Source organism: Ambystoma mexicanum, chromosome 1q, assembly GCF_040938575.1.
Source record: "Ambystoma mexicanum isolate Mex_15411 chromosome 1q, UKY_AmexF1_1, whole genome shotgun sequence".
NCBI lineage: Eukaryota > Metazoa > Chordata > Amphibia > Caudata > Ambystomatidae > Ambystoma > Ambystoma mexicanum.
Window position 1 is genome coordinate 1482851767 of NC_090922.1, and position 26305 is coordinate 1482878071.

The 26305-nt window shown below is 45.3% G+C and overlaps 1 protein-coding gene across 1 annotated transcript in view; it reads right to left on the bottom strand.

Moving 5' to 3' along the window:
* Positions 1-225: 225 nt before the first annotated feature.
* Positions 226-26305, bottom strand: part of IPP (intracisternal A particle-promoted polypeptide) — a 365647-nt gene continuing 339567 nt past the window's right edge. The window contains exons 8-9 of the mRNA XM_069642391.1: positions 20502-20722; positions 226-8108 (exon numbers count right to left, since the gene is read on the bottom strand). Coding sequence (XP_069498492.1) covers positions 7884-8108; positions 20502-20722 — 446 coding nt within the window. The 3' untranslated portion in view covers positions 226-7883. The remainder of the gene's footprint in view (positions 8109-20501; positions 20723-26305) is intronic.

Genomic DNA, 26305 nt, shown 5'->3' on the forward strand with positions numbered 1-26305 from the left:
TCGCTTTGTGGGGGTGTCAACATTATTTTGTAGGCTTCCGTTTTATTGTACGATAAAGGGCAATTTTCTAGTTTTGACTGCTTTAGGAGTGGGATGATTACCAACACATAGTTAACGCACACCAAGGATACAAGTGTAAGGCTTGCTTTTTAGCAGGACATCCTCTTCACTTCTTCTAGTAGCATAATGTGCCTTTAGGAGGGCTATCACAAACAAGACAATGAGTGAAAAAACAGATTTACTTTAATCCAGCAACGATGTGCTGTGCTGTGGACATTATGTGGTGGCAAGCAGCACTGTAGGCTTCCTGCATGATAAGCAGTCCTGCAGTGATAGACACCTACACAGGTTGACCAACAGAAAAACATCTCTGGCTTTGTCACATTGGCCACGGATGTCTACAATGACAATCGTGGCAGTCTTCAGCAAAGTAGGCAGCTTAATGGAACTGTATGCGTGTGTCTGCATGGGCTAATCAGAATGACAGTCTGATTATAATGGGAACAGCGAGATAAATGTTTAAGTGCTTTGCAAGCAATCAGTGATCCAATGCAGTGCTTATAAGGCAATCATCAAAGGTTTTGTAGAATAAATACACAACCTACCAATATTGCGATGCTAGATCAACAAACGGATGTTCATATAAAGCAGTAACATGGTTTTTGTTCATATAAAATAGTAACATGGTTTTATGCAAAAATAAAAATTCTCTTCTTCTCTTAAAAGAAGCCCTTCGGGCTAAGCAACTAAATAAATAATTTTAACATAGCAAGTATTTTATGACCAGCAGTGACTAACTTTTTTCATGAACTTTGATATCTTCCCTGCTTTTGCTACTGGTGTACATTTCTAAGATAAAGGATATGAGGATATCAACCAGTCTGCCATGCCAGTATGGAAAGTTACTTACTTGTAACAGTTCTCCAACAGGGCATCTACCACAGGTTCATTAAGTTTTAAATAATTCCCTTTTGACAGCCTGGAAATGGAAGCAATGTATTTATACATTTTAAAATAGCAAACAATTATGCATTTCTTCGTTTGTTATTGGAAAGAAATGTGTCAGAGGTTGTGCGTTTCGACTTTTTCTTTCAAGGGAAACCCTTAAGAGCTGTTTTTACTTTGTGTGGATAGTCCTGGTGAAACGCTGAACCAAATAATCAGAAACCCATCAGAAACCATATTCCTGTGAGGTACTGCAACTGGATCATCTGCCAATACAGCCTAAATTTAATTCACTCTACCGCCAAAGTTGGGACCATCAGAAATCCACAAAGCGGAAGAAATCAAACCTTATTTATTGGCTGTAATGGAGGGCTCATCAGCCTAGAGAAATAAACTCTATTAAGGTAGGAACAGGAAGGAAGGAATTCTATGTTCAGCCCTTTCAAAAATTGTAAATTAATGTGAGCCTAAAAAAGAATGTTTGGATGCTGTAATGACTGCAAGCTCAACTCTGATGGAGGAGTCCTGCAAAACTCTGGTAGCCTATTGTAGGAGAAACGGAACTAGTGTTGCCTATTGATACGTCAATGTATGAATAACATGTGCAGGAGGAAGGCCTTCAAGAGTTCCATGCCGTATCCTGGCAAGTTCGGGTGGCCAGTTTGAATGACTTCTGGAACTATGCACTCAAGTGAAGGGTAGAAGGATTCTGATGTGAAACCCTGCATTTGTCTCTTGATATCCGTCCCAGTCGGCAAGACAGCCTCAAAAAAGCATCAGAGCACCGAAGAAGAATTGACAGGGATCGGCCTAGGCCTGAATGGCACAAGAATATTGTGGGTCATCCTCTCCGTTAGAACCTGAATGTTTTAGTTGAGATCAGTGCATTGTGACAATCCTTCAGATAGTGTCACTTCTCCATAAAGGGAGCCCCTTTCCATGAGGCTAGGGAGGTGAGGCTGCTAACCAATATTCCCCCTAGGGGTGGTAACACGCAGGAGGACCACATGGAGAGGGTCTCCTCTCCTGCGGATAAGGACGCGACTAGGAGACACAACCCCTTTAAACCCTAACCCTGCAGGCTGATGTTAATGCCCGAATCTTGTACCCATAAGCTCACGTCCGAAACTATGTGTTATTGTAAAATATCAAACCACCTTGATGTCATAACTACAGGGATGCAGAAGAGTTTGATAACGCTACAATCTAGCGGGAGGAATGTGTAGTCAGTGTGTGTGTCTGTGTGTGTATGGTGTAGTGTGTATGCGTGTAGTGTGTGTGTGTGTGTGCACACGCGCAATAGCTTGTGGAATGGTGAGTGAATGGAATGTGGAGCTGCCAAGGTCCTTGGGGTTCCAGCAGCGGCACTTAAAGACACAGCAGCATGGGAGCCCGACCTGAGAGGATGTCCCTGCCTATCTCTCCTGCTTCTATCTTCTTACCTTCATCTGCTACTTATAAAGAAACCTTCCTTTTGTACCTGCTGGTGTCCTGCACATTACCTGTGTCCTGCCTGCATTTCTACTGGCTCCCAAGACAGGAAGCAGAACGCTCAAACACCTGCTGTCAATTGGACTGACGTTACACTGGGGCTGTCCTTGCTATTTAAACTGAAGAGCAAAAAAGGACTGGGTTCTTTGTCCTCTTCTGACCCGTCCAGCAATGGCCCATGTTGTTCTGGTATGCCAAGGGCTGCTGTACATCGAGAAGGATATCCCGGCGAGCAAAGTGGCCGTGTCTAATCCCGTAAGGGCGAATTTGGGCTTCGAGAGACTGCAGTGTGGCACGTCTCCAAAGTTTAAGAGACGAACAGCGGCACACCGAGTAAGCGTCTTGGGAGTCAGAGTCAGATGGGAACCAGCACCGTAGACCTGGGACGGAAAGGTGGTGCGGCAACCAGTAGCGAGTGGACCATACGGTCCGACAATGGTGCAGAGACTGCCTATCGTAGCCTACTGCAGAGCCGCGTAGGCGAATATGCAGAGAGTACAAAAGACTGTTGATGGAGTGACCTGTCATGGGTGGACTATTTGGTCCAATAATAGCGCTGAGACTGCCAACAGTAATTGGATGTGGAGAGAAGCAGGCCGCAGAAGTAGCGTAAAAGAAGAAGTTGAAGCAGAAAGAGTGGACCCGCAACCTCTGGCAAAGCAGGTTAAGAGTCACCAGGAAGAAGGTAACGGGAACAAGTTTAAGTCCAGGACGGGGCAGGGAAGACTCAAACCTGTAAATCATGAAGAAGTAGATGAAGTAGTGAATCACTTTGTAGCATTCCCTGGGCAGTTCCACAGGATTGTGGCGCTGGAGAGTCGAGAGGGACTCAGAGAGCATCTTCGTCATCCCAGTGGGAGCAGGATAAAGAGTATAAAGAAAGTTAAATGTGTTGAGGCTTCCTTTAAAGGAACTACACGTTTTGTTGAAAACTATAAGGAACTTTGGGGAACCAGCTAGGAGAAGGGAGCCATTCTCCTAGTTCCACGAGGATCCTGTAGAGTGGTTTGTTACGAAAAGCTTGGAATTGTAATGGAACTTTTACTTTGAGGAGACTTGGAGTCTTTGAGACATCTTTCATCCAGGAGAAGGAGATCATTCTCCTGGGTTACCATCAGAACCCAAACTTTATTATTGTTTATTGTAGCGACAGGGATAGCATAGGAGCATTTGGACTGGGACGGTGCCTCTTGATTTGGACTTTCATGGACTTCCTAGCGAGCACCCGAGTGTCTTTAGTTTAGGTAGGGAATCCTCATTAGAGTTAAGGACGTATAGGTTGTATCTTATTTTGAATAAAAGTCTATAACAATCACCATGGCACCACTTGGTCAGTCTCTTAATTCCTTGTCACCCCAGTAGATATAGTGAAAACATCACACAAGACGATTTCCATGTTATTCAGAAGGCAATGCCAATAGACTCCCCCCAGGGTAGCATGGATGGTTATAAAAGTAATTTTCAGTTTCATATTGTGTCATCGAGATCTAAGCTAGTGGAATCCCACATTCAGAAAACCCTATCCGCCAGGAATACAACTTCCATGTGTCCTAGTCTACGAGTGGTCTGCTGGTAAAGTCTGACCTCTACCAAAGGATGCTGAACTAGCAAGGCAAAACTGTGAGGAATTGCCAAGTTTCACAACATATGAGCTTCTATCAAGAGAGGTGGAGATAGTTTTCTTGCTCGCTTAAATATAAAATGCTTGTCATGTTGTAGGTCTTATGTCCAGGTGAAAGGCTCCAAGTTCCACAATATTTAAGCACAGGTAGGAACCCTTCCCTTTATACATTTTTTGAAAAGAGTATAAGTTACTACTATTTCTAGCGGGACTGAGTGATGATTCTCATTCAATCACTCACTCTTGCTCAACAGGATGCAGATGAATTGTCTCATGGGAGAGGAGAATACAGTCTTCCATTGCCTGTGTAGGCATTCCTGCTGAAGACTCCTGTGACATGATGATATATGATAGGATAGGTTATTGATAACACGCTTAATACCCAGTGGTTTCTAAGCGCGGACCCGGGGATCGAACTGGTGGTGCTCTGTGTCGTCTTGCTTCCCAGGCGAGCACGTTGCCCCTGAGCTATACTCCCCGAGACCCCCTGAGCTATCCTGCCAAGAGTGCAGGGGAGTATTTTGAACTAGCCGGATGCAAAAAGACTTCAGTTCCTGGAGTGAAGCCAAAGCGCAAGCTGTTGGGAGCGGCCTAGATTATGTGATTGGTTCTTTTACTTTTCCATTTTGGAAGAGCAGTTAAGCACAGAGTGCAGTTCCCCGACTTTAGCCACAATCCAGAAATGATGCGAAGGCTATGCCTTAAGAGAATCAGTATCAGTTGGTGGTCTTGTATTTCCGTTCAGAAGGGACATGAGTCAAGTGTTTGGTGCCTGCACGTGTGGGGCCTGGGGATGGAGTGTATCGTCTGCTTGGTAGTTCTGACCTACAAGTTCTGAAGACGGCATACCTTTGCTTTGTTTTTTAACAACTTTATTTAAATCAGTTCCAACCATTGTAGGAATTCCAACAATGGAACAGGCATATATTCATATATAGCGTGTACGAAATTCGGAAATTCCATACCCCCACCTTCTGATGTTTTCCCTGCCCCACCTCCGCCATGTACTCTCCCAAGCCTTGTTCGGCCCAGATGCGCCAGCAACTTTGCCCTCAATGGTTTTGCAAGAACACTTTTGCTAATTGTGGCTTATGCACTTACGGCGGGAAGTTCTGGTCATACTCTTAAGATTGGAGACCAAATGTCTGAACTGATGTAGGTTCCGTTCTAACCCACCATAAAGGATAGCAAAGGGCCCTCGGGAGACCTCCAGGTTTGGGCAATCGTGATCTTCGCTGCTAACAAGAGATGGGTGATTGTTTTGCAGTCCTCCCAGATCTGGGGTAGCACCACTGGGTTGGGAACCCTAATAGGCTCACCTCAGGTTCCAAAGGAAGTCGGATCTGGGTGATAGCTTCAATAGTTTTAATCACCTTTTCCCAAACCAAATGAGCGAGGTGGCACTCCCAGCACAAATGTAAATAGTTTCCCGAGCCCCACATTCCCTCCAGTACGTGGGGTTTAGGGTGCTCTTGAAGCGGTGCAAGCGAGCCGTGGGATAATGCCAGTGATATAGCAGTTTAAGGGCACATTCTTTATTTGTCACACAGTTTGAGGAGGAGTAGTTTCTTGCCCAAATATCCACCCATGTTTCATCCTCTATTGGGTAGCTCAAGTCTATTTCCCATTTGGTCATGTAGCTGGGACGTAGGGTAGTTTTGTTGCCCTGCAGAAGCCTGTACAGCCTGGAGATTGCCCCTCCCCCCCTCCTGAGAGCCATCCAGGAGCACAAGTTAACTGGGACATAGGTCACGTGTGGCATCTTGTTTCCAAGTGGGTGCGTTATCCAGGGTCAGATTTGAGCATAAGAGTACCTATTTGCTTCCAACAGCGAGAACGTCTTGCAGCACAGCATAGCTTTTTGACTACACTCTTCATGAGGTCTAGAAATTAAGCTGTTCTACAGCCTTGACTTCACCCCTCCAACCCCACAACCACCTTCCCCCTCCCTCCTAAGGTCTACAATGCAGAATGTCAGAGCGCTGGCACAATGTCCAAGACTTTCCTGAAGTCTTACTTTAAAATAAAATCCTGTAAACGTTTGATAGTGAGATATGTTGAAAGGTATGCCCCTACTGTGAAAAGGGCCTGCGAGTATCAGAAAGAAATGACGCTGGCTCTGTGGGTGCGGTGCATTGAAGAAACAAGCACCCCTATCTTTAGATCAAAGTCTATGGGCCTCATTACACGGAATGCGGTAAACCATGGTGCTATTAGCACCATGGTTGCCGCCGGTACCATACCGGTACCACCATGGAGAAAAGGGGAATTACCACCGCATTCCAAGGTTGGCGGGGCGGTAATTCCCCCTTTCTCCATGGCCCTTCCCCATTCCCATTTTTGCCCCATAGGGCTCAATGGGAATGGGGAAGGAGCTAATTACGGTATCGCAAATTGCGGTACCGTAATTAACACCAAGGTCCCTTTGCGGTCCCAACTTTAACGGCTGGTCTACACCAGCCGCTAAGGTCGGGTCCCGCAAAGGGACCTCGTAGTAAGGCGGTAAGGGTTTACCGGTACCGGTGCCCTTACCGGTACCGGTAAACCCTTACCACCTACCGTGTAATGAGGCCCTATATGTACAACCTCTTGAAGGTGGGTACTATGACAAAAATGTTCCTCATTGCTTTTTATATTTTCAAATAAAAAGTATATTTGGAGTTTCAGGTCCAACCTAATGGCAGAGAAGGCTTCAGGATCTTATAGCAGAGGTCTACGACCTGGTTTTCTCCAGATGTTTTGGACTAGAACTCACTTCACCACTCACCTCATCAGCGCTCTGAGCCCCCAGGGTGTGTAGCGCTATATAAGAAATACATCATTATTATTATTGTGAGGTCCAAAAACATCTAGATAGCCAAAGATTGAAAATCTCTGACTTACAGGATCACTGGCTGTAGGATTTTCTCATTTGTTCCAGTCAACATCACTGGGGTTTGACTTACAACAATCAACTGAATGACAATGATAGGCTAGATATAGGGTTGTTGCCACCAAGTGGCACAAGTAGTTTGTCTAAATCCATGCTGCAATATGTATGTTCAGCAAAGGCCTGTTTCCTGCCGCTAGGAAAGGTGAGACTGCTCTTAAATTTATGTGACAGCTTCAAAGTCATTTTTGGTGCTGGTCCATGCATTACTATTCTGTCAACTAGGCGGTCTACTCTGGTTCCTATCACAGAATCTTTACATTTTTGTCCAAACTGACCATCTGTGAAGGACACACAAGGGTTTGTCGGCTTCGAAAATAGACCAAACATGCCACGCCTTTTCAATCAGACAGAAATTATTCTTTTTTGTACAGGTTATCTCCAAAATAAATGGTTTTTACCCAGCCTAGAGAAAGCTTTTTCGGGTGTTGTCATAGCTTGGATTTCACTTCTTCCAGCAAATACCTCAATTCTAACAGCTACCGGTACGTCACACATTGTCTCGCAGTTTGGTTCCAGCAGGGCCTGCTTTCACAATCTGCTAAAGCACAAAGCTCGGTAAAGGCCTTTGTTTCACAGAAGGGCCTCTCAGAATCCACACTAATAATGCATGGCCTCTTGCTATAACTACTGTGTTTCAGCATGATCTCGAAGGAGCAGGTTTCACATAGTACATCTAATTTTAAACTACTTTGTGTTACAGCACACATTCTCCATACAAAGTGCTTAACAGCTAGGTCACAGCAGTCTATAAGAAGTAATTTAGTGTCAGAACTCGAGCCTCCTTGCACGACTCTGCTTGATCAGTCCAGAGAATGTGTGGAGGCCTCCAGGCAGCAATGAACTCTGCATTACTGCTGCTTGGAAGGAAACAGAGGAGAAGAGTTCCTGGTGGTTTCAGAGGACGGCCACACCCCCTTCACAGCGGCTGGTGATCAAGTTGCCAATTTCAGTCCACAAGTCAGTGTGAGGGTTGTAGACTTCGACAGAATCCGATGTGACTGGGGCAGAAAAGTCCTGGCTGGAAGCCCGGCCCCCGGCAGCATAGAGGAAACCATTGACTGCCACCACAGAAACACCGGCGCGAGGCACTTTCATTGCTGCAACTTCTACCCATTTTTCCTGGTCAAAAGAACAAATAGAAAATATTATTACATACAAAGGAGAAACCTAGGCACATGAAAAAAATTATTCTTCCGCTTTATTTCTAAAGGTAGCCATCAATTTGACATTTGTTCCAGTTTAAAACCATTCAACTATTCATCTGTCCATCCCACTGAAATTGAAGATCAGATGCTGCAGAGCAAAGGGCCAGTTCTTCTTCATTGAGATCAGTGGCCTATCCTTGCCGGTCATGGCAGAGGCATGAGATCGGTCATAGCTTCCTTTGTTAAGAGAAAAATGTCTCTAGGACAATCCTGTTAGATGTGGAAAAGCTGTTTAGTATAACTCTAAATGAAAGCAGTGAGAGATCTGGCTCTGACCACAGCTGGTCTTCGAATTCTCTTGATACATGGGAGTGATCTATATTGAGTGGTAGCTTTTACAGAGGTGACGTTTTTGTTGATAATTATAGAGGGCTGTATCAGGGACAGGCTTCTTAAATTTCACCAGAGTCACAATCTGCAGAATACTCACTTCGGAGAGAGGTAAAGAAATTGCCCCACACTCTGTGCACAGTGCGCAATAAGCCTGTCACTGAACAACCTGATGGACAATAAATCTGATTAAGACTCCTCTGATGGAGGTGCATGTTATAGCCTTAATTCTCTTGATAGAGAGGAGAGTGGCATCTACTGGCACCTGTTAAAAAGTGTAACAAGGAGCCCCCCTGGCCCCCAACTACCTTTTGGGGCTTTCAGAAGAGTGGCTAAAGGGCCAGAAATCCCAGGATTAAGGATGCTGGTCCTGGGGGAGATTCAGAGAGGGGGCTGTCCCAATATCCCTCCTTGCTCACTAAGTTTGCACTCTAAGGCAGTGGACCCACACAGGGAAAAATCTACTCCCAATTCACTAAATGTCCGTTAGAACACTCTTAGAAGACTGAATGCAATAAACGTCTTTATGGAAACTTATTTCCAGATACTTGGCAAAGGGAACAATATTTTATTTTTATTTATTACATTTATCACTCGCCCAGACCCACGGGTATCACGGCGAAATTACAGACATGTTATCGCTTATTATACAGTGTTCCAGTTAAAGTCAAGAATTCAAATAAGACATTTTTATACAGTGGTACAGTTGCATTCAAATAATTACTTTCTTATACTATATTGCAATCAGTCAATGGGGTAGTAATGGGACTAGCAGAGGTTATTTAATATTTGTTGAATAACCAGGTTTTCAGCGTTTTTTAAAACCTAATGAGGTAACCTCATTTTTGATACTGAGAGTTAGTGAATTCCAATGCAACGGAGCTAGGACTTTGAAGCTGCTTCCTCCTGCTCGGCTGTATTTGTATTGTGGTACTTCCAAGAGGGCCAGCTTATTGGATCTAAGTATGCTGGATATTTTTTTCTTGAGGGTATTGTTAAGGTAGTTGGGCGCTTTGTTTGAGATGCATTTATAGACTACACTAAGTGTTTTGAAAATGATTCTGGCTTCAATTGGCAGCCAATGATTTTCTCCCCTGATGTTGGATATGTGATTGGATTTCTTTATGCCTAGCGCCGCTCTAAGGGCTTTGTTCTGAAGTAGTTGCATTTTATTTATGTTAGATTTGGATGTTCCTAGAAATAGGATATTGTAGTAGTCCAATTTCGATAAAATCAGCGCTCTGGCCAATGTAATGCAGTTTGTGGGAGTAAGGAATTGGCGGCTGAGTGCAATAAGTTTAGCTGTGTAAGCTGTAGAAGAGGAGAGGGCAGATATTTGTTTGTGCATAGTGAGGTTGGCATCAATGTATACCCCAAGGGTTTTGACTTGTTTGAGTACTGGGATTTGTGTGCCATCAATGTTGATATGTTTGTAGTCAGGATGGAGGGCGCTTAATCTTTTTTGAGAGCCCACGATGAGAACCTCTGTTTTCTCGTCAATGAGGCAAAGGCTATTTAGGGCCATCCAATTTTGAATTATAGCATATACTTTGTTGATGGTATGTGTGTCATGGGTGTAATCCCCTGTAATGGGGATGAGGATCTGAGTGTCATCTGCGAAATTAGTGTAGATGATACCCATATCATCAAGGGCTGAGAATAGGAGTTTAGTATATGCATTATGAAGGGTAGGGGAGGGGCAGGATCCCTGGGGGACTCCTATAGGGACTGCAATAGGGTCAGCTGCATATTTTCCGATGGCAACTCTGGAGATGCGGTCCATTAAAAAGGATTTGATCCAGAGTGTGGCGTTATTAGAAAAGTTCAAATCTTTTTTTAGTGCTTCGCATAGTTTGTCATGGTCTACAAAGTCGAATGCTGCTGATAGGTCCAACAGCAGTAGGGCAGCTAGTTTTCCTGAGTCTCTGATGGTGTCTAGTTGTCAGATTTTTTACATGGGTAGAGTGATATAGGATACCAGGTTTCAGTCACCCCCACCCAGAAAGATTGGTCATACTCATCACAGGTTTTCTTGAATTCACATTCTGTGAAAACCAGGGACTCCAGGCCAGACAGTGAAGACAACACTAGAAGGGAGTGACAGAAGTGAAAGTAAAAACCAAAATGGCCACGAGGCTGATACAGCTTCAGTCTGGCCCCATCAGCCTCAAGTGGGCCCAAGTGTGTGTGGCTTATTACATTAGCAAATCGGATATGGCTTAGTCCAGACTCTAACATATGCAGATGCTTGCCTAAAATCCACAGAAAGGGTGGTGAGACACAGTATATAAGAACAGTCTTTGCTTGGGAGAGAGAGCACAAAGAAGAAGACTACTGGAGAAGAAGCCGAGGGCCCCAGAGAACCCCCCAAGCCCTTGAAGGCAGTCCCTGGTAAGAAAGACTGGAGGGTTGTGGGAATGCGATTTAGAGACTGTGCAACATGGGTCACCCAGAGATTTTGAGATTGCAGGCAGAAGTCACAATGAAATTTTGAAGTTTGGGGCTCAAGGGCCACCATGAGATTTAGAAAAGTGGGTATAGTTGCACCCAAAGTGGTGAAGAAGAGAAAAGAAAGGAGGATCTGTAGAGTGGATACAGTTGTACGCAAAGGCCAAAGGTGGTAGAAAGGGAACTGGAGAGTAGAGAAGGGCGTGCCCAAAGGGGTGAAGAATATGGTATAGAGGGAGGGTTGTAGAGCAGAGACGTAGAGGGGTAGAAGGAGGTAGACCAACAAGCCAGTCTAGTGGCCTAGAAGGTGATACATAAGGGTACTGCTACACTGAAGGTGAGTGAGATCTTAATATGAATAGAGAGAACAAAGGGATGCCCAGACATGAGACCGCAGAGAGACGGTGCAAGGGTGAGGACAAGGTCACTCCACCTACCATAGTCGACCTCAAATGAAAAGATCAAATGGCAAGATCAAATGGCAAGATCGACTACTGAGTCGAGACCAGGAATTGGTCTATGGAACTAGGCAGGATAATGACTTCTTGCAATGCAAGGACTGATATGGACTTTATTGTAGTGATTAGTTGTGTGGTACAGAACACCAGAAATCCTAGTAAATGTGGATAAAGGCATGGACTATTGGGAATGACTATCTAAGACAGACCTGTTGGAAGCACTTGTCTCCCCAGAAAGCCCGCCTTATTTCCTGTTAGGCAAGATTGTATGCAGTACCCTGGGGAAGACTGCACCAGCCTTGTCCTCTTGGCAATAGTTAACCCAACCTTTGGCATAAGCATGTATTACAGAAGTTGGTAGAGTGAATGAGCAGCAAATCTCAAGAGGGGTCAATGTGAGCTGCAGGGTTGCAACAGAGTTTCACAGTGACAGGTATTCAAATAAACACTTATACTCTAGGTTTCTTGATTAAACAATTATTTATTAATTTAGCAGTCAGTTTGAATAAGCCTTCTTTAGAAGGGCGCAAATATATAACACCTAAATATTCTTCAAAATACACACTGTTTCAATAAATCAGACATTGATATATCACTGGTACATTTAGAGAAATACTGAGTTTGGTGTCAAAAGGAATGGGTTAGGGAAGGAAACAATGGTTACCAAGTTTCTCAAACAGTTAAGCACTTTTGCACCCCTCAATGCAATGTAGATTAACCCTTTCCCAGTTATACAAGTGAAGAATGTATGACTTTTGGAGGGACAGATAAAGTCAGAGGTTAGGAGAGTCTTCAGGGAGCCAGGACTGCCAATGTCAATTGAGAAAAGTCTAGGGGAGCTGAGGCACTTCTTCCAAGTAAGTAAAAAGTTGTGCACAATGTTATAGAGCGTTTTGTAGAAAATTAAATCACTTGTTGGGCCACAAACTCAGAGGCTTGTGGAGGGCAAAGCTGCAAGCAACTCTGAAAAAGACAGCAAATGCAAGTCTCAACTGAGAGCAAGCAAGCTACACAACAAGAGGTAAGTACCCCTTAGTTCTCAGTACCTTAGGACTGAAGAAAATGGCTCCAGCTGGCTTCTGTTCCTGTTGTAGTATTGCAGATCCTGTTCCTGGGCCTCAGTCGTGGGGACAAGAGGGAGGACGTCTGTGGACTCCTGCACTACGATTCAAAGGTCAGCGGCAGCAATGGGCAAACTTCGGATCAGCGACATTTCGCGGTTTCAACTTCTCGCGAATATCCCCACTGCGGTTTTTGGACACCTTGCAGGCTTTTCTTGCTTTTGGGGTCCAGCACTCTGCTGAGGTGGCTCAGGCTTGGCCAGCCCTGTTCGAAGGAGTCTGAGGATCTTCCTAGAGCTCGGGTCCGGCTTATAGACGATGCACTTGATTCTGGTGTTTCTCTCCCTGGCACTCAATTCCTGCAGCAGCAATGGAAGTACAGCCAGCAAGGAGAGGATTTCCAGATGAGTTTGTCTTCAGGTCGATTGGTCCCACTAACCCAAGGGGGAGAAGTCGTCCTTTGCAGGGCTTCTCTAGTTGAGGTGAATTCGGAGCTTCAGCACTGCAGCAGGGCTTCACCGGGCAAACCAATGGTGCAGGAGTTGCAGCAAGCGTCTCTTCCAAGTTCTTCTTCGGATTCCTTTGTCCAGTGGTCGACTCTGCCTTCCAAGCAAAAGACCTCGCCTTTTATGCAGGTTTCTCCCATTCATTCGCAGCCTAGCTGTCACTCAGACAGAAGGGTGGCTTTCCTCCAAGGACAGCCAGCCAGCCAGCCAATTACCTTTGTGTGTGTAGTGATACACGAAATTGCAACCTTGCCAATCAGGGCTTTAGATGACAGCATTAGCCGCTGACAGCCAATAGTGTATTCAAAGTATGTGCTAAAAATGCTGACAGTAGTCTGTTGTAGCACTTCCATTATGCAGTAGTGAGCTACAAGGGATATGCAGGCCTAGTATGAAATAGGTCACATTATGCATTGTTGATAGACAGGCAGGGAGAGGGCCCCAGCTATGTAGCTAATAGGTATTTTTGGAGTGTTTGGAACATCATGGCACCTATATAGCGCTTAGATAGCCAGTCTTAAGCGCTATAAACACTAAGCTATGAGTGCATGCCTTTTAGAGCTTGCAGATGGGGTTAATACATCCCTGCTTCCCTTAGAATATTCAGCCTCACTAACGGTAGCCCTGGCTCCAAGCTAATCTTCCTTTTCTCTGGGAAGGTACTGATAAGACATTCCTCAGCCAGCGCAGATGGGAACCAAGGGAGGGGGTAGGAGCGAGCAGGGAGCATCTCAGAGAGAGCTGGGTTTTTTCCATGAACCAGCCCATATTTTTGCACAGGGAAAGTTCTGGAACTATGCGTCATGGTGACTGACAGCAAGAGATTATAAAATATCCATGCACACATGGGATCAGGGGGAGATCGTCCTGTGGACTTGATTCGTGCAGAAACAGGTGCCCGGAATTGGCTCTCACGGTGTCCTCCAGCATTGTTTTTCTATGAAAAGCCAGGTCTCCCAGTGCTGATTAAAGGGACGTAAGACTGTGTTTCTCTATGTTTCTCTATATTTCTCTATGTTTCTCTATGTTTATCTAAGTTCCATGTTTCACTATATTTTGCATTGCTCTTTGTTTTATGCTTTGTAATATTCTCTAACTTGAATCCCAAATGTATATGAAATTCACTGCTTAGAATAAATATGCTAAAACTTTGAGGGTGTCATTTGTCACTAGCATGAGATCACTGCTCAGCACAATAGAACCTGTATTTTGGGCTGAATTGGGTATTTTTGCTCTCAAAGGGCTGGCCCCGAGGAAGATTTTGCCCATATCAAGACAGTGTGCATTCCTGTAACCAAGGGGATTAAGCACAGGGAGTTTCTGGCACCTCCCTCACTTCCTGCCCTGCCAGACACGCTGGAGCCATGGTGAATCCCGCCAATGACAAAATTAACAAAGGAACCAAACCTGGTTTGGCACACAGTAAATACCAAGAATGCCCTTTCCAACAAGAAATGGCGAAAAAAGAAGACCAGGGCCAGTTTGACAAAATGGGCACCCATGGGTGCTTCACTGCAGCTGCAATTGCAGCCTGAGGTAGAAACACACAATGGTAGGAAAAAGTAAGCCACTGCCACCAGCCATTAATTGTAGGAAGGGTAACATAAAAAATTTACATGAGAAACTAGACAACGGGGATACTAAGTAACCACTCCAGCATCCTATAGTAAGATTTGATGTGATTTTGTGTGATTTGGTGTGATTGTATATGTGATATCCTGGGCATCACATATACCAACTATGCTGATGACACACGTCCTCATCCCCGCTACAGGAGACTATGAAGCCGATAAGGCTACCCTCGAGTCAATCTACTCCACAATTCAAACGTGGATGGCAGAAAACTGGTTATGCCTCAATGGGGATAAAACCGAGCTTCTGATAATTGGATCGCCAGCCACACTCAAGAAGTTAGATAAACAATGCAGCTCCTTTACTATTGACCATTCGTCAAACCCAGTACTGCAAACTGTAAAGACCCTGGGTGTCTACCTCGACTCGGACCTCTCAATGAACAGGCAGGTCAATGCCATTCCCTCGACCTCTGCATATCATTCCAAACTTATCAAGGCGGTCAGACCATATCTCTCGAAGCCCAACTGTCTTACCATTGCAAGAGCAATAATCGGAACTAGACTAGACTATTGTAATGCCTTCTTCTTAGGGACCTCCAATAAAAACCTCGCCAAACTACAGACAGTCCAGAATAATGCCTTAGGGCAGCCACTGGCATCTCCAAAAGGGAACACATTTCTGACACCAGAAAGGAAGTTCATTGGCTCCCCATCAAAGAGAGGATAGCCATTAAAGCCCTCGCCATAACGCACAAATGTTTTCACAACCGGGCTCCACTATACCTGGTTCAAAGGGTTGTCAAGCAAGTACCCACCAGACCAGCATATGCCAACAGGATATCCGTTTCCAAAACTAGGAGAGCGCGAGCAGGAGGGTACTGGCAGCAACACACTGGAATGCCCTCCCTCCACAAGCCAGGAACACTGAATCTCACCTAGCATTTAGGAAACTAATCAAAACCCAGTTGTTCAACTAAGCTCCTCATCCTTGACTGCTGTTCTCTGTAACGAACAGCTAATGCAGGTCTCCTGTACCAATATCTCCACATGTAACTAAGGCAACACTTTTTTCATGCTCAATTTAACCAAGAGCCAATCACACCTACGTAACTAAGACAAATATGTGCAAATAAAACAATCTCTGCAACAGCGCCTCAATGCCTGCGGGCTGTTAGTCTGCTTTACAATACAAATAAATAAAATAAATAGTGCGCTGGGTCTAGAAAGTTACAAATGTAAGAAGGCAATTTCCCTTCACTGCGCTTGGAAACAGTAGTTTAACCAAGAGAAGGTATTTAAACCTTTGGAAAATCTGGAAGACTTCCCTGTGCCACTGCAATGGAGGTGCTGTGTGTCACAATGTAAAAAGATGATGCCTTAGGGGTTTGTCAGACTCCAAACCAAAAGAAACACAGTGTTCAAATCAATGAAAAATACACAAGAGTGTGAAAAAGGTCCCACTCTCTCCAGGATAGAAATTAAGAGTCCTAAAGTCCAGCAAAAGGGCTGGGGGTCTTAGCACATTTCTGAGAATCCTCCCTAAAACCCTGTATGGAAGGCAACACATGTAAGTTGATCATTGAGCCGCTGCCTTTATTTTTTGTACTACCTCCTGCGCAGGCTTGTTTGGCAACTCTGGCAATTTGGTAAGAGGGGCCTGGTGGTGCCACCTCCTTGGACATATTGGGCACGTGCCCCACCCCTTATCACTCTGGCTGCCCCACTGAGGAATGAAGGCGCGAGCTGGATGCAGGGTCCCCTGCCTTCTATCTTTGCTTTGTGACAGCCAAAGGGGGGTACATTTTTATATATATATATATATATATATATATATATATATATATATATATATATATATAGAGTCCACCTTATACTGGTTGTTACCACGCTGAGTGTATCCTGTGTGCCTCTTGCTATGACAGCCATGGAACAGAAGGGAGGTAATAAGGGCACGATTATGGAGTCCTTTGAGGCCCAGAGGAAACACTGTGACCCTACCCCGGTTAAGGAGGCAGAGTAGCCGCAGTAGGAGTGCCAAGTAGATAAAATCCTGGCTGCTATTGCAGCCTTGCGATCCTCCCAGGCGAGTAAGATCGAGGAAGTTAAAGTGTATGTGCACCTCGAGAGGCAGGATGTTTGATCCCTGGCAGAGAGGGTCATGGCTCTGGAGTCACTTATACAGGAGACGGTGAGGACCACTGCAGACCTGCAATCGAGTGTGAAAGCCTTGGAAGCGAAGAATGCTGTACTAGAATTGCGCTCTGAAGATGCAGAAGGAAGGTCATGAAGGAATAACATATGGGTGCTGGACCTGCCTAAAGGCACTGAGGGCTCGGTTCCTACCTCGTACATTTGAGAACTTGGCCCAGGGAGGCAGTCCCAGGGCTTCACAATAGAAAAGGCACATCACTCGCTGCAGAAGAGGCTGCCCCCAGGAGCCAATCCATGTCCCATAATTGCCAGGATCCTCAATTTCAAGGACAGAGAGGTGATACTGCAGTATTCCAGAGGGCAGCACTATACAACGGAGAAACTCTAAGATTGCCATATAGACGGATTACACGCCACTAATTCAAAAGAGGAGGAACATGTTTGTTCCCACAAAGGCGAGGCTCAGTCAAATGGGACTTAAATATATATTTGTTTACCCTGCCAGACTGAAAGTGCTACACAAAGGAAAAGCGATCTTCGAGAGCCCAGGGGCTGAGAATATGTGGATGGATCACAATGGCATGGCAGACATGGATGTGGATGACAGGTTGGATAGGAGAAGGAAGGGCTCCTGAACTACTCGAAGTGAGCTCAGTGTAGCCATCAACAGAATGCACTTGAAACTTGCATTGTCACCGCTGTCCGGGGAGACTCTTTGCAGCGGCAGCACAACACACACACCTCGGAATAGTTAACACAGCTGGTACCCGACCATTGCTAGTACCTTTGGCCCGATACCCCAATGGCAAGAGTTTGCCTTGAGGGTACAGGTGTGCCCGAAAGGTTTTATGCTGCTGAGAACGGTTATTGCCCCACTATTGGGGATGCACAGCTCTTAACAATATGTTTGGTTATTGTGGTTTGTTGAGGCTGTCGCATCTGGGATACTGGGAGTTGGCTCAAGGTAGGGTTGGGGGCTGCAGGCGTTGGGGCTCTGTATGAGGGACACAAGAGTGTGCATGGGGGTTGAGACTACTGCCGGAGAAATGGGGAAGGTGTACATTTTGTCTGGAGTGCTGGGGGTTGTTGATGGGGTGGCCTCCGAGTTATTTGGATTGTGTTGATTAGAATATTGACCTGGAAGGTCAGGGAGCTATGCTCCTATCTACACAGGAATCAGGCGCAATTCTATTTGTGCAGGAAAAAAAGATACCAATTGCCTTGCTACTGGAAACGCACTTGCCCTCTGAGCTGAGAAGCAGGAGAGAGTTGTTGCCAGGTAGGAGGTGGGGGGATGAAGTGGGACTGGATACGGATCCACATACTCAAGTTCGCTAGAGGGGTTTAGGTATGGATAGACGCTGCAGTCCCCTTTCGACTCTTGAATGTGGAGGCAGACAAGGAGGGCAGGTGTGTGGTGGTACACGGCTATGTGGAGAACTAAGAAATATGCATAGTAAACTCCTACTGCACTAACCACGTGACACTGACCGACCTTCGCCCATTGACTAACCCAGCTGGGCCAAAAGAGAAATGCTATGTTTGTCTGGGGTGGGGATTTTAACTGTGTTTGCGACCCAGACTTCGACAGGTTGATCTCTGCACGGATCGGGTCATCCCCAGCATCTGTGGCTTAATGGTTCCATGTAATAATGTCCCACAAAAAGTCAGTTTTGTGCAGACATTATTACATTGAACATGTGGGGGGGGGGGGGACAAACCTGTAACCTCTGATTTTTCTTTTATTTCTTTTTACAAGATGTGCATCCCCGCAACCCGTCCCTATACATAATGTCACCATATGTAATGTCGCCATTGGGACATTATTACCTGATACCCTCTTGATGCAGTATTAAAGGAGGTTTTGCTGGTGGATATTTGATGGGAGTTGAATGCAGACAAAAAGGGGATGTTCCTATTCTGCCCCTCACAGACTGTATATTCGCGCCTTGAAACAATTGTGTATAGGCGCGTTACAAATGCCATATCATATCATATCATATTCGAATTGACTATCTGTTTGTGGGGGCTGCACATTTGGCTGAATTCTCAAGCGTGCAATATATGGGGCGCTCTGTTTCAGACCACTCTCCGCTGATGGTGTGTTGGGACAACAGGTGACCCAGGCCCCCTGTCCCAATGTGGTGCATGACAGCTGAGCTGTTGCGGGATGAGGCCTTCAGAGGCCGGCTGAAGGATTTTCTTGTGACTTTGCTGGAGACTAACGTGGGTAGTGTTGACAGTTGGGGGACAGTGTGGGAGACACTAAAAGAGGTAACAAGAGGGGGAAGTAATTTCTGTTGTGGGGTGGGCAGGGGTATTAGGTGATCACTGCTGGAAGACTACGGGAGCTCTAGAAGACCAGATTCACACTATAGAATTGGACAAACTTACGTACTCTTCTGTAGAGGCTGAACTTTTCTTACTGCAGACCCAATGAACGGAAGCATGGGAGAGACTCAGCATATTTGACTACTCAGTACATGTGGCATATTCGCATGGCGAAGGGGACAAATTGGGGAGGTTATTAGCATGGCTGTGCAGGACTGCTATTTATTTATTGTGCATTTGTAAGGCGCTTATACATCAAGTAAAGTGCGGCGCCACTTGGTGATCTCAGGCAGGGATAAATGACATTTTTAGTACCTTCTATGGTAGTCTATATAAACATGACACCATCCGATCTGGAGGAGCTGCGCTCTCCCAGATTCGGTTGCCACGGCTCACTACTGAACAAGCTGCTGCACTAGAGAAGCCTTTGATGGAGGACGCGTTAAGTGGGGTGATTACGTCCTTGGCAACCGGGGGCCTCGGGGAGGGGGGGGGGGGAATGATGGTCTCCCTGCAGTGTTTTATTAATCATATGGTTGCACCCCCATTACCCCTGTATGCGGAAGCCTATGAAAAAGGCTTGCAACCACCTAGTATGCGTGAGATGTTGGTGGAGGATGTTGATGTATGAACTGGAGGATGATGACTGGTGTCTCGATTGTATGGGTGCTTGCTGAGCACAGTCAGTATGAAGAATACGAGATTAAAGGTGCAGTGGAAGGCGGATTTTGGTTGGGAGCTTACTAATGCATGTGTATGAAGCATCTCTAAAGAGTATCTACTTGCTTTGTATTGATTCTGAAAAAGGATTTCGAAGTGTATTTTGATTGTTGCACATTGCCCTTTTTAAAAAATGCTTATTTAAAAAATTACCATTAAATAAATAATTATTTTAACTAAAAACATTGAGTATAAGTGTTATTTGGCTACTTGCATTTGTGGATTTCATTGCTACAGCTCTACAGCTCACATGTACCCCTCTTGAGATGAGTCTGGCTGCTAAGTCACACTACGAACTTGTGTAGTACAGACCTGTGCCAATAGGTGGGTTACCTTATACCAAGAGGACAAGGGTTATGTAGTCTCCCAAAGGGTTACTACATCAAGTCTTGCCTAACAGTTCACTAATGGTTTTCTACATGACAACCTTTTCTTAAATCTAAGAGGTGAGGTCTGGTCATGGGTTGCTACCATTGGGAGGACTTCACTGGATGAGAGGCTATTTAAACCTGTAATCTCCCAAGGTCAGGAGGTCAGCAATAAAGAAGAAAGAACTGAACCTTGACAGGCCTTCCTTCTACAAAGATATGGATACAAGAATGTCACCTTTTCCAGATTTCCTTTGTAGTATTGACTGTTCCATTCAATGTTGGGTCACCATACAGTTCCAGAGTACTCATTGTAAGGTTAATTTGTTGCCAGTAAATGATAACAGCAACAATGCATACCTCCTCTACACAGTACTTTTCCACAGTGTTCAAGGCATCTTCTCTCTCATTCCATCCTCCAACAGCATAGATACAGTCATTGAGAGCAGCCACACCAAGGTACGCTCTTCTGGCCTCCATTGAAGGTAATGCTGTCCATCTCTTGGAAATTGGGTTGTAAACTTCGCAGGTGCGGAGCTCGGTTCCCTCATTGCTGATCCCACCAATAACGTAAATTAAGCCTAAAAAACAAAAATGTTGTCACCAAACAAGGCTGGAATCCAATACCACAAGCAAGTCAAAGGACGCTCTGACTACAGGCACCCGCTTAATATTGACAACTCAAGCCGCCCACCAGCCAACAGGTTTGCAACCTCCTACCTCCCAAGACCTACAAGGCAAACCTGCCCAGCCAGCAACGAAAGGACCAGAATGAGGATGTTAACAAGTGTCCCTTGCAAGGCAGATGAAAGTCATTTCCATCTCAAAGTACAAGCAAACCCAAAGGCTGGTTGTCATACAACTTATCACACAAGTGGCTAGCCTCTTGACTACTGAAATACTTCCCAAAATGTTACATCGGCAGCAGAGGCTTGAAGCCTACAGCTTTACATGGCTTGCTATTGTTTTCTGTATCATCTGGCTTGGCATCATCAATAATGTTAAAACATACCTTCAAGCACCAATTACCAAAAGCTGTAAAATATGTCCAATAGACTGGTGTAACACCTAACAGTTTAATAGAGCCAAAGGTAGGATTGTACAACTTTAAAATGGAACACAGACATACATGTAATATGAGAATGCGTAGTTGGCACTTCGGCAAATCTCAACAAATTGGGCCATCTCTACTCCAACTTCATCATAGATAACAACAACACCACAGTAGCTAAGGAAGTCAAAACTCTTGGTTTCTACTTAGATTCTACCCTCAACTTCAAAAAACAAGTTAACTCCATGGCTTCGGCAACCGCTTATACTTGTAAGTTAATCAGAGCAGCTAGACATTTCCTCACACCCACCAATTGTATTACGCTAGCAAGAGCCCTGGTATTGTCCAAATTGGACTATTGTAATGCCCTTTATGTAGGATGTAATAAATACATTACCAACAAGATTCAGATCCTACAAAATAATGCTCTGAGAGCAGCTCTCAACATTCCTAAGAAAGCCCATATATATCCGACTTCAGGAGATCCAACAATTGGTTGTCCTCTAAAGACAAACTTTTACTCAAATCAGCCTCCTTGACTCATAAATGCTTACACATGGCCGCCCCACAGTACCTCACTACTAGATTCCAATGACCATCTACCATCCGCCCCTCCAGAACAGCCCCTGCCAACCTACTTCGAGTACCCAGATTCAAACGCTCGAAGACAGGGGGTAACAGCTTCCCAGTCAAAGCTGCCCAAAATTGGAATTCACGCCCACCCTCTTTAAGGGAAGATATGTCTTACCCATGCTTTAGATCCAACCTTATCCGCTGGATTAAGGAACATGACATCTGACCCCTTACCACTGTTACTGTATACAATTGCTGTCCGCTGTCTCTAGCTACCTCTTGCCTACTTGTATGATATTTGCCTGTACTGTTATTAATGTTTTGTATTGTAACGCACAGCAATGTAACCTAAACTGAACAACCCTCTTTTGCTTTTTTGCGCCCCAATACCGTTGGGTCTGGTGCGCAGTATAAATAAATAAATAAACAAACAGGAGACCATGCACTGATTGAGAACTTTAGTTAGCAAAATGAGAGTATTGTGCTGTGCCATGATCCATAAACATTTATCGGGAAAGCACATTCAACGATTGCATCAACATTCATCTAAACATGTTAGTTGTAATTGATTATGGAGGATCCAATGCTGTGAAGGTGTGAAACATTTGAGCAGCATTCATACCTTACCAATTAACCTTAGATAACCGAGTTGGCTGTTCTGCCCAGTCCTTGACTGCACATTTCACACTTAATAGCATAAAGTTCTATACATAACTCAAACACCCCAAACAAGTAAGCCCCAGTTGTGAAATGTAGAAATACAAACATAAATCCACATGCAGGCTTAGAGGGGGGCTCTTTTAGCATGACCATAGCAAAAATACTGAAATTGGCATACATGTTTGTAGACCAACGCAGAACTAGGGAGAGGGAAACATTACACTGTACACTTCTCAAATATGTACCAAGGTACCCCAAGAGTACATTTATCTATTGCCCCAATTAATCCCACCCCTGTTTTGCTGGTTGTGTAAAAGCATATAGTGTCATTGACACTGTGGTCTACGGTATTGCAACATCCTAAAATGGTTTTGTGAAATTTATGAAGATGCCACCTAAAAATTCCCTTGTTCACACAGTAATCTGCTTTTCGGAGAGCACATTTTTTCTCCCTCTCCATTAGATTCTTACTGAAGGGTTACCTTTCACCTACTTTTGGAGTAGGAGGCTGGAAAGTCCATATTCCACCAGCAGTGTTTTAGATCTGTGCTGTTGAGGATGGACAATCTACTTTGGCTTTTGTTAAGATGGATTTCCAAAATCGGCCTTAGGAAGAAGGATTTTGGCAGGACATTATTATGAACTGGGGAGATACTGAGAGGTTAGCCAAAACCCAACTAAGATAGCCGAGCAGGCCTTCCCACAGCAACGAAAAGGCGTCCCCCAGACGTACATGCAGATACCTGCTGCGAAACTGCGGACACTTGGTATTGGCAAACGGGTCGATCTGAGGCCGGCCCCACTAGCTGAAGATCTGGAAGGCTTGAGCTTGCTGGTGCTCCCACTCATGGCAGGACTGCAGCTCCCTGCTGAGATACTCTGCAATGGTGTTTTGAACACCTGCCAGATGAAATGGGTCTAGAAACGTCAGATGAGCATTCGCGCAGCACCAACGGTTTCACAACTCCAGAGAGAATGGGAGACCTCGTCCCGCCATGCTTCTTGATGTAATACATGGTGGTTGTGTTGTCCATGAAGACCCTGACCACCTTGGACAGGTATTCGTATACTTGATTGCAGGGCAAATTGACCTTTTCAATTTGAACACAATATTTTGCTACTCTTTTGGGGGACGCTCAGTCAAATTAAATTAAATATATATGTGGTATGGGGTAAGGGAAAAGGTTAAGGTGGGGGGGAAAGGTGTGGGGTCTCCCCCTGCATTTTCGAACAATAAAACAACCCAAAACTATTTGGTCAAATTAGAAAAGGTCAATTATTTTTGGTCAAACAGACCTAAACCAGTCGGCCCGTGTGGGCGCCCCAGCCTTCCAGTGAGGCGTCGGTCGTGACCGTCTCTTGATGCACAGGGGTCCTGAAGGGTTCCTACGAGAGGTGAGGGTGAATGGAACACCAGCTTAAGGCTTGTTGGAACACTTGATTGAGGGCATGTCGTTCATGAGCCAGAGATCTGCTTCCATCTGGCATCCAGGAACTCCTGAAGCGGTCTCATTTGCAATCTGCGATGAGGGACCAGATGGATGCAAGAGGACATCATCGCCAACAGGGATTTGATGGACCAGACTGTAGCACCGCTGGTTGACAACAGCCGCTGGACTTTACCTAGTCCTTATCCTTTCCTACGACTGGGTCACCAGACAATACTGTGTTGAGGTGGGCACCCAGAAACAGTGCATCTTGAGGAGGTTGTATAGTTTATAGAGAATCCCAGAGAGATTAGAGTGTGGAACATCTCCGCTGTACGTTGCGCCGCCTGGGCTTGAGACCGACACAAGACCAGCCAGTCGTCCAGGTAGAGGTAGACATACACTCCCTTCTGATGAAGGAACACCGCCCTGAGGCTAGACATTTGATGAACACCCTCAGGGCTGATTTGAGGCCGAAAGGTAATCCCTTGAATTGATAATGTCTTCCTTGGACAACAAACCTTAGGAACTTCTGATGTTTCGAGTGAATGGGGATGTGGAAATATGCATCCTCCAGATCCAGCGTCGCCAGGAAATTTCTTTATGGAAAACAGTATGTGGGGGTTTACAGGAAAGTGCCTGCAACTCACTTACCCTGCAGGCTGAGGTTACTGCGATTAGCAAAACAGTTTTAGTTAATAGCCATAATGGGCATGAGTGTATTGGCTCAAACGGAATGCATGTTAGACATTTTAACACCAGGTTAAGATCCCATATAGGTTCTTTGAATGCAACTGGTGGAAATACGTTGCTAAGACCCTTTAGGAATTGAACAATCAAAGGGATTTTAAAATATGAATCTTCCTCTGAAGAGCGCTTGAAAATAGATAGCTCTGCCAGGTAACCCTTTAATTGTTCCAATCTGGAGCCCCAGATTAGCCAAATGTAACAAAAAAGAAAGCACCATAGGTGTATCACGTAGAAAGGGATCCACATTCTTATTACTGCATCAACTGCTCAACTTGTTCCAATGGCAGCGGTACAAAGATTCCGTTGCTGGCCGAAAGCAAGATTTCCATTACGTAATCCAGGAGGTCCCAATCTTTGCCTCTCAACCTCTCAGAAACCATGCGTGAAGGTTGAGATTCTTGACCTCTGGATGGAGAACCAGACCCTTCTCTCGCGAAAGAAGGTCCTCTCTGTGGAAGACGCATTGGTGGGCAGATGGACATGTCCAGAAGGTCCAGGTACCACATACTTCTGGCCCAATCCGGGGCAATTAGGATCATGGATTTCCCAAACATTCTCAACCTGCTGATCACATGAGGAATGACGATAACTGGAGGAAACGCGTATAGGAGTGGAAACTCCCAGTCCACTACGAACGCGTCTCCTAGAGCTCCTCTTGGAGGAAATTCCCTGGAGCAAAACAGTTCACACTTCCGGTTGACACTGGTCGCGAACCGATCCACTTGCGGGATTCCCCTAAGGGTGAAGATCTCTTGAAGGACTTCCTGAGCTAGTTCCCATTCGTGGGAGACTGTTTTCTGCCTGCTCAGAGCGTCTGCCGCCGTGTTCTCCTCTATGTTCTCCTCCTATGTGAACTGCCGCTAGAGAGATTCCTTCTTGAATTGCTCAGAACGAGAGTGGCATTGCTTCTCTGCACAGTGGTAGTGACCCTATTCCTCCTCTCTTTCTGTGCTCGTGATGGATAGGCACATGAAAGTAAGCATCCTGAAAGTCCAATAACACCGTCCAGTCATGGAGTTGGAGAGTCTGAAGGATCTGGGAAAGGGTAACCATCTTGAACTTGTCCTTTCTGAGGAACTTGTTCAATTTTCTTGAGTCCAAGATGGGTCTCAATCCTCTGTCTTTTTTTCGTATCTGAAAATACGGGGAATACAAACCGTTGTTCCTCTCCACCACAGGTACCAGTTCTATAGCACCTTTCTCTAGCAGGTTCAGAAATTCCTGCACAAGGAGCGGGACCGGAACTTTGAAAGAGTTGCTCGCTGGTGGATGATCCTGAGGCCATATTTTGAAAAGGTAGGCAGTAACCTTGGGCTACAGTTTCTAGTGCCAAAGCATTCAAAGTAATGCCCCGCCATTCTTTCAGATGCTGAGTAAGTCTGCCTCCCACCACGGTCTTGTGAGTCAAGACGGCTGAGGGTAAAACTGCTGCTGCTTGGGCAGACTTAGCACCTCTCCCTCATCCACAATGAGGGAATCTTCTCTGAACTCTTTGTCTGGCTTGTCCTCTTCCAACTGAGGATTAGAATCAAAAGGACTTACCCCTCCAAGATGATGAACTGGAGAAGGAGTGATGAGGCTGTCCAACGGTGGCACTAAGAGATTTAGCCGCCACTTTCGAGGTCTGCAGCTTTTCCAAATTTTCATCAGCCTTGCTACCAAACAGTCTTGAGCCGGCAAAGGACACAATGAGGAGTTTAGAC